General features: G+C 35.9%; 1 protein-coding gene across 1 annotated transcript in view; it reads right to left on the minus strand.

Moving 5' to 3' along the window:
- LOC102670730 overlaps window positions 1-10022 on the minus strand; it is a 221668-nt gene that overhangs the window by 17202 nt on the left and 194444 nt on the right. The window contains exons 8-9 of the mRNA XM_031510434.1: window positions 7633-7801; window positions 6898-7067 (exon numbers count right to left, since the gene is read on the minus strand). Coding sequence (XP_031366294.1) covers window positions 6898-7067; window positions 7633-7801 — 339 coding nt within the window. The remainder of the gene's footprint in view (window positions 1-6897; window positions 7068-7632; window positions 7802-10022) is intronic.

A 10022-nucleotide genomic window follows, 5' to 3' on the forward strand; every position in this document is an offset into this window, starting at 1 on the left:
TTTTCATTGTATATTTTCATTATATATTTATCTAATGTTACAAGCGAAGAGAAACGATGAAAGAGAAATTTGTAAAAGGAATATATAATGATTTTTGGAAAAAACTTTCAAAATAATTTCGTTTCCCCTCGAAATCATTGAAATTTTAATAGAAATCTAATATTAGAGAAAAAGATAACTCGATTTAATTCCATCCCCCATTTCGAAAATCAATTAATTGGAAATACCTTCACGATCGATAAAAATACAACAACAATCGTTCACTTGCTAGGAAAAAAGCAAGATTCTCGAAGTAAATCTCAGGTTTAATCAATCGGAGAACGTGAACGTACAGAATTATCGAGGCCCGATGGCGGTAACTTTAGATTCACGTCTACCCTTTCATTTATCTCGTGGCGATCAAGAAAGAGAAACTAGTAGATTAAGTCTACTAGACACGGCAGACGCTTCAACGACCAACGTCATTCGTGGACGACAGATTGTCATCCCCTTTCATCGCGTGGAATAAACAAGAGGAGACGAGTTTCTGATCGAACTTCCCTTTCCTCTTCTTTTCCATCCATTTTTTTCTCCCTCCTTTTTGTCTTATTATCGGATCCAAGGCACGTATCCAAGCACGTCACAAGTTATCACTTCATGTGACAACACCACTGTCTTGTGATCATTTCTTCCCCTTTCTGAACAACGTATATCCCTATTTCGTAATCGAATACGAGGAACGGTTCGATACGATTCTTCTTCTATTTCTTTTTTATCTCTTTTACTTTTTTTATGGAATACGATGCAGAAGCTTGGATCTTGGTGGAATGAAACGACGAGCGAAACATGGACGTTTTATGAAGTGGGCAATGGGGGATTCGTGATGACAGCTACGACGGTTTTTGCATAACGAAATCGAGAGCGTTGTTGGAATTTTGATAAATGATCTTGGGGGATACAGTTTGTCAATTATTATTGGATTGACTGTTTAAATGACGCGCTCGAAATCAAACAACAATTAAACCTACAGGTTTCGACGTCGATTGTTGATCCGTTTTATTTGTTCAACGATTAATGGATTCGATACGATTGTTGATCGTTGGTGGGATATGCATATATATGTATACTAATACTAATTTTATAACATTAATTTTGCGTATCCAAATGAAATTAACTTTATTCCAATATTTATTTTATTTACTTGAATTTTATTCTTACGAATCGAGGAACGATATTATTCGTGGAATAATTCGAATGGTTCTTACGAGGTATTGAAATTCAAAGGATAAAATAGCTGATTCTTTTTTTTTTCTTTTCTTGAAAAAAGAGATGCAAAAGAAATTTCTGTGTACCGAGTTATTATTAATAAGTAACGGTGATATCGGATATTATTATAATATCAAATTCTTGCATTATTTTCATCGAAACGCGCGGCCAATAATAATTTTATTTATTAATAAAATTCTTTCAAAGAGGAAAATTCACATACGATCGGTCCGCTCGAATCGTTTTACGCGCGTCGTTTACAACGAAGTCGATTCGAAACAAGCTTCGATTTCCGATTAATATTTTATTTTAATCCTCGTTCCTCTTTTCGCGAAGCAGCTCTTATTGCAAGTCTCTTCCCTTCCCCACTATCTACTTTTTCAACATGACATTTTTCAAATGGCTCTCATCAATTCCACCTTCGTAAAACATTTTTCCTGTTCTTTGATAAAAATTGCACATCTTACTTTTTGAAAAGCTCTTATTAATTGTCTCAATTCGACCGATTTTTCCCTTTCAAAGTCAACTTCGTTAAGAAGTAACGATATATCCGCAAGGCAACTTCGAAGATACCGCTGCGAACGTTAAATAGAATAATATTTGTGGAAGAATATTGAAATTATATATTTAACGAAACGTACATAGTACACTTTCTTTCCTCTACTGAATTTTATTTGCTCGTGAAACTGTACACCAGTTGATTGTGTATGCCTTTAAATAATTCATCGTAATATTTCCATTATATTCTTCGTATTTCGTATATTATCTCAATCGATCTTAAAAGATTAGAAGGTATGCATTATCGATGTAATTCGAGGATTTTCCAAACACTCAAAAGAAACGATTGAATTTTCCTTAAATTGTCCATCATATCGTAGCATCAATAGATCGTTCAACGAGAATTTGCTTCGCATAAATTTTGATATTCCATCAACTACCACATTAACAGTATCGTAAAATCGCACGAATGATCGTTTACAGCTATGAAATCTCGAGATTTCAATAATGTTTTCGTCCAGAATCGATTCTGAAATCTTCGTGTAAAATTTTAATACCATGATTACGTGCTGCTCAAACTTCGAGTTGGATTTTTAAGGAATACTCCTCAAATATTTCAAAAATTTGATTCTTTTGAAGGAGTAAATTTTGACTCGATACGCGCATCTTCTCGATTTTATTCTAAACCAATTCTATTCTGTCCGAAGAAAGAACGATTGCATATATTTGTTGGAATACATTGCCTCGTAACGACAAGCTAATCATCACTGGAATCGCATTCAGACACGAATACTCATCGATTAAACGATTCGAGGTCAATTCGAATCGTTTCGACGAGATCGGACCAATCAGTGATAAGATATAGAAATAACTCGAAGAAATAAGTATATGATTCCATCATCAATATTTAATTATAATTTTATTATTAATCTTTTCTCAAATTTATATAAATAATACAAAATTTTCTTTTCAAAATTCAACTTTTTTTTTAATCAATCTATCCCTTCACAACTTCACCACGCCTAACATCTTCGTAAATTTGGATACAATTTACAACCAGAACCCACCTTTCGAACAACTCTAGCATTTCCGTTTCGCGCTCTAACAACCAATTTCTCCCCCCACTCGATAATTAATTTTCTTACGCTGAGGGTGTGCGCTCGACTCGAATCCGGAATTGCTCTAATTCTCTAATTGCGCGAATTAACTTACGAGCTTTGAACAATTACGAAACTCCGGCGTTTGACGCGAGGAAAATTATAGACGCGTCCAAACCATTTCCACCATTGTCTCCGCGCTTACTTGTATACAACAACTTACGGTCACGCGACGACGTCAGTCATTAAGACGATGCACGCTTATTCATCGGTTCCTCTCTCTCTCTCTCTCTCTCTTTCCTCGAGCAACCCCTTTGTGCACCGCTTTGAAAACGCGAAACGACGGCCGACTGCTCGGCGAAACGTTGAAAATTAACAAAGAGACCCGTGAAACGCGATTAATCGCGGGTAAATATTCCCCCTGCCAAAATCGCAAGTAGGGTACGAGGTGGTAATTCTACTTCGATGGAGACTATTCGACGATGAAAACTGATACGGGAGGATGGCGTTTCAGCGTTGGAAATCGTCGAGCAAAGCTTGTTACGCTTATTACTAGTGTAACTTTGTCCTAAAATAATACGATTTTGTGGAAACAATGGGATTTTTCTGTTGAGAGAGTATTTGGGAATGGACGTTGAAGATGTGAAGGAAGAATCGATTACACGAATGAAATTTTTGGTATATCAGCAACAACCTGAGGAAGTTGAAGGTAAGAATATGGAGTGGATTTTCTTAAATATCAGATAATTGAGCTATAATTAATTCATACGGATTATAATTCTTCTATTAGAAAACAGAGCATCCCCTCTTTTCGTCACTATTCCTCTGTTTTTTCTTTCTTCGAGGAAAATATCGCGCGAAAAAAAATAGACGAATATCAAAGAAATAGTAAAAATTCTCAATAGTTCCTAATTTTTTGAAAAAAAAAGGATAATATACCATTTCTCGAAATAGAATAATAAAACAAAGTGCTCATTTATCAACCAAAGAGAACATAAGAATCATCCGAGAAGAAACCACGAGTAGACACAATCGTAAAAACAAGAACACGGTCGACATCGTCGTCGAGATCCCCAGAAAGAAAGAAAGAAAGAAAGAAAGAAAAAGGGAAAAGAAGAAGAAGAAGAAGAAGAAGAAGAAAAAAGAGCGACAATATGTTCTTTCCACATCGTGAGAAGTCACGTGAAGTTCAACGCGACGCTCTCTTCGACATTGTATACGGGATTCGCGTTTTCAGGATGAAAGGAGATGAAAGCCGCCGCGAGAAAGCGCTTTTTCGTCAGAAATCCTCCCCGCTTTTAGGAGACGAGAAAGAAGTAGCCTGTCCCCGTTCGATTGTGTGCAATCGCAGACACAACAGACGTTTATGCTCCCTCGAAAGAGACCTGTCCCTCTTGTCGAGATGCCAGCTCCACTTTTTATTCCGGATTCCAGTGATCGGGGCAAAAAGATGTACGCCAACCTCGATTGTCCGATAGAGGAGGGGAAGGGGAATGAGTCAATGATTGAACCGATACAATGACATAATAAATAAGTGATTTTTCTTCTGGGATGGGTCATTTTTTGAAAATTCGTAATTGTAAATATACTTACTGAATTCTTTTGTTAATTATTTTTCAATGAAAAAAAGCTTCTGTTGATCTTTCTTGAGATTAATATATCAACGATCTTGAAGTCTTCACAGGGATTGATATCTTGTTTGTCAGTTTATTCGATCCTCCATGGTGTTTTTTTATTTAAAGATTCACTATTAATTATTTACACGATATTAATTTATTATTTAATAAGCGATATAATTTTCGTACGAGGAGAGAAACACGAACCGTTCCGCTCCGTGTCTGGAAAGCGACTTAAATCAATATTTCGGATATCAATAACAATGTTATTGAATGCCAGTTACCGGTTCAACATTCATAATATTATTCGTATTATACGCGACGTAAGAATAATATTAGGACACGAGATTTCAAAATTAGATTCAATTTTCTCTCGCTAATTTAATAACAATATTATTTTTTTCTATTGTTATTAAAGAAAATCAAGAATCATTTTTTAACATTTATATATCTACAAATTATAATAAATTAAACGAGAGAATGGATGGAATCTAATAATAATTTTTTTTTAATATCGATCTTTGTAAAACTTTTTTATTATTATATCAACCTCGAAATCAATTTATCGATTAATCTACTCACGTCTCAAACGTTACGCTCTATCGCAATAAAAATCTTCACCTTATGGAACAGGAAAGATTCCTAAACCCTCGATCCAGTCCTTTTTCACCCCAAAATGATCCAACCAAGTTTTTTCCCACGATTTCTCCTCGATCCCCACAAACATCCACCGATTCATTCATTTCTCCCACACATTTCTCTCGTAATACAGATTAACCGACAGCGAGGACGATTCAACTCTCGGCTGCAACGCGGATGCACGATCGTTAAGGGCGACATTGACATAAGTTTCATGAAAATGGAAACGTTGTCGGCCTAATGTTCGAGTCTCGATGTTCTGAAACGTGAAAGAGGAAAGAGAGGGAGAGAGATAAATAGAGAAAAAAAGAAAGCTTCAACTAGGAAAAGCCACAGCAATGGTGGAGAATGGGAACAGAGAAACGGCGTTATCGTGCTGCCTATTTTTTTTTCTTTTCCTCCATTTGCAAACCTTATCCAGGGTACTTCGAGATCATTGTTCGTGACTGTGCCGGCTCACTTCTAATGCTTCCTCACCCAGGGCTCTGCCATAAGAACACCGATCCACTCGGACGGGCATAATAAGGTGCTCGTCGAGAAGATGGACGATCCACTGGCACGGTATTCACGATGGAGTGTGCCACTCTCTATTCTGCTGAGAAAGAAAGAAACAAAGAAAGAAAGAAAGAAAGAAAGAAAGAAAGAAAGAAAAAACCGTGGGACGTCCAAAGTATCGAGAGAAATGAATTTTGATCGAGATTAACGTTAATATTAAATAGAATGTTAACCCTTCGAAGTTCGATTTCAATAATTCGATGGACCCAGCGAGATGACACGATTGGAAAAAATATGTATTTTCTCTCCCAGGAAAAGCTAAAAATTATTAACAATTGTTATTGGAGAACACGAATTCCAATATTGAATTATTACCAAAAATTCTTTTCCTCTTAAGAAATTAGAAGATAATATATATTTGAGAATAAAAACGAGTCGAAAATTACCCTCGAGAGAGTAAATGGACATTGCGTGTCCGTTCGTCGTAATTTTCCTAAATGGAAAATTATTCTCTAAAATTATCTAAAATTTTAAGAATGACTTCTCTCACCTTTGCGTAGTCTTTTTTCGTCGATTTACGATACCGCAGCGATCTTGTCGAATTTCTTTCTTTCATCTTATCCCGAGAGATCGAAGACATGGCCGATTAGACACCGCGCAAAAGATTCAATCGACCGCGATCCACGACGTGTTTCGATTTCTCGAACGGATGTTCTCGAATGTCGCGAAACGAGAAGCCTTTCCTCGCGCTCCTCCTTTCTCCTTTCAGGATTTACACCCCGGTTTCACCATGTTTTCGATACATCTGGTAAGCGCATTATCGGATAAAGAAAGGTCTTTTATCTAAGCGCCTAGTTTCCGGCGGGGAACGTGTCGCCACGTGGCTGATGCTTCGTTTATTTCACCTGGTTTTATACGCGTCTCGAAGAAAAGAATTTCTCCCTTGGACATTCGAGACTTTTCGATGTATATAAGGCTTATAGGCTTATGAGCGGATTCAATTCAACAGGGTGGAAGAATCTGGTTTAAATATTTTCTCTGATACCTTTCGATTTTTCTTTGTATTCTCTTATTATATACGCTTTCAAAAATTCATCGTCGCGTGTTCAAATCTCATATCTTCGTAATTCAATTAACAAATTAATTATTAAAAAGTTTCGAATCGAAATTTTAAATCTTTTGCGATTGATTCAATCTTACACTCAAACGAAAAACATCGTTTCAATAATAAATCTATTTCAAAGAGAAAAATTGTCTAAATTAGAAATAGAGATGAAAATGAGATAGATAAAAGAAAAATAACTCACCATTGAGCACGTGTACCGCGATGGTCGTTTTAGCCTTTTCCGGAGCCGTGGGCCCTCTTACCACGCAGCTGTAGTTTCCGGCGTGTCTTGGGCTGGCCCTCTCCACGATCAGGGTACTGACGATCACGAGGACTTCCTTGCCAGCCAAAATCTCCGTCGTCCTGTTTTCACTGGAAAAAAGAAAGCAAACGTTCGATCGTAATTTCTATCCCATTGATTATGGTCAGAGGAAAAGAGCGAGAGATCGATGTCGATAGAAAGTAATGAGCAATTCTTCTGAGTATTTTTTTCTAGTTTGTGCGATAGTTAATTTAATTAACATTAGAGAATAAATAGGAAGAAAAGGTCATAATGAAATTGCTACATACTGGTATAATACTGGACGAGACTGAATTATTGTTTTGTTCCACCCTTCTTTTTTCTCTTTTTTGAGCTCTCTAGGTTGAAAGAAATTAAGATTTTAACCTGCTTGTTTGAACTTTATACAAGAGAACTGGAGCGGGAAATAAGTTTAACCTTCTTCTCGTTTCCACGCTGGTTGCATGGTCACATATTTAAAATTTTAAAATGGAGCATTTATCTCATCGGAGGTTGAGGATAAAAGAATTTACGAATTTTAATTTTTATAATATATAAAATTAAAGGATCAAACTGAGGAAAAAAAGATTAATAAACTTGATGAAATTTTCTTCGTATTTATTATATATTGTATCTTGTAGCAATTACAAACCTTACCTAACGTCCTCGGTAAGCGTTTCATCCCCTCTGGTCCAAATGACGGATTCCTTCAGGGACTCGATCACGTCCCTGGCTTCGCATCTAAGCTTCAGTGCGCTTCCTGCCTTTAGATGCCTCTCCTTGGACACCGCTCGACCGGAATCGTCCGTTATTGTCAATTCCGGCGCTGCAATCGAGAACACACCCTCTACAATATTACTCGCCCCCTCCATATCCCTCCATCTCTAAAAAACACGTATAGAATTTTTCTATGGGAAGAGAAGAAAAGAAAAGAAAAAAATTAATCATCCTCGAAAATATCAAAGACAAACGCACGAGAGAATATATTCTTTTCATCGCTTTTGTTTTGTAGAGAAATACATATATATTTACGTATATATTTTACACGGGAACATATTTTCGATGGGGAAAAAAATTAATTATCCTCGAAGAATATTAAAGACAAACATGTACACAATTTTTCTTCTTCTTCGAAAAAAAAAAAAAAGAAAGAAAGAAATTAATTATTGTCGAAGATATTAAAGACAAACACACGAGAACGTACAATATTCTTCTTATTCTTTCATCCCTGCGAAATATATAATTATATACGTTCGATAAAAAGAGAGAGAGAGAGAGATAGAAAAAAATTTAATTTCCCTCAAAGATATTAAAGACAAACAGGCACGAAATTCTCAAGAGCTCGACAATTATCGCCACCAGTGATAACGGCACGTTTTCCGTATTTCCAACCGCGAAATTAAACTTTCAAAGAGGCTCGCTAAGGGTACGATTACGCGAGGAAGAGGGGTTGAATTACATCCCAGGCGAAATGTATTCATAATTAACAGTCGTAAAACGGAGGACTCGTTCGTGACCCGGCCCGACTAATTTACATCGTATAATTAAAGCAATCCGCGAAATCTGGCCGCTCTATTAACGAAACGTTCGAACATGGACAAGGAAATCGGTTATTAAAAACTGGGGGCCACTCGACTGAACCCGCTCTTATCCGAGCTTTTTCCGGATGTTCTGTCAGAGACAGGGTGATTTTCTTCGGACGTACGAAGCTTGAGGAATTATCGAGACTGCTCGAGAGACTAGGTGCAAATGGAGACGAGATCACACGAATTAAGTGAAAAGAAATGAGGAAATTGTAAAGTTTGAAGATTGTAAGTGGCAAACGATTTGAAGGTTTTGTTAGATTTCGCACGATTGATGATTCTCGTTTTGGATCGTTTTTGGAAAGGGCAAGTTGCTATGAAATTTTCTCGATTCAAGAACGAATTCTTTTTAAGAAATGTACAGGGGAAAGAATTTTGCATGCGTATGTCATTTTTCAGTGTTTTATAATTTTTTTTCTTTTTTGTATTCGTCGAAGAGTTGATAAATGTTAATCTATTTTTATTTTTAATATTGCATTGAATATATCTTCGACACGTTTTATGGCTAATTTTTTGTGTATGATTAATACATATTACATATGTATATGAATAAATAACACGAATATCGTACGTTACTGATAACCCTCATTACACGTAAAAATATTCTTTCAAATAGGATGTTTTACTCTAACTCATTTTGCATAATTTGTGTAATTATATTTACATATGCACGCATTTTCATTCATCTCTATATTACATATTATATAGTTTATCAGTGTCATATATATTTCAAAATATAATATTTTACATTTATGATAAAGGAAATTAACATTTATTTTACTCAATGTTAAATTTTATATTCCACTGCACTTTAGCAATCAAGCTATTTAAAAAAGAAAAATACTTGTGCCCAATAAATATAAATATAAATATAATAATCAAAATATTCAACTCGATAAAGAACTTATCAATTTAATATATTTTCACTTCTTAATTTTTTCTCTTTTCTTAATTTCACACATCCTTTCACCCTTCTCTTCCTCCTTCCTTGTTCAAAATAATCACGATCACTATCGGGGGAACAATTTCAACGAGAACGTTATTCGCCAAGTTCGTTTCGAGACAATTGCTAGGACGCGACGAAACGACAGTTTCGACTTTATCAACGACAACAGTCACCAGGATATATATATAAAAAATATATATATATATATGTAGAAGGAATTTAAGAATATACCAAGGATAGTGGAGGCCACTTCTTGCGGTTACTTTTTCCAGCACGGATTTCGTATGATTCAACGATTTTCCTAGCTGGATGACCAATGTTCTACTCGCTCGAACGAGAAAAAGATACGACGCCGTCTCGTGATGTATCGACAAAACGAGAAAACCGAGAAAGCGCGATGCTCGAAACTCGGTCGCGAATGAAAAGACGACAAGAAATCAACCGGGCTGTCTGAATCTCTCGCAGTGTCGTCTGTAATAATTCAACAGTGACTTTTTTCTTTTTTTTTTTTTTTTTCC

The sequence above is a fragment of the Apis dorsata genome, unplaced genomic scaffold (assembly GCF_000469605.1).
Source record: "Apis dorsata unplaced genomic scaffold, Apis dorsata 1.3 scaffold_3, whole genome shotgun sequence".
Lineage (NCBI taxonomy): Eukaryota > Metazoa > Arthropoda > Insecta > Hymenoptera > Apidae > Apis > Apis dorsata.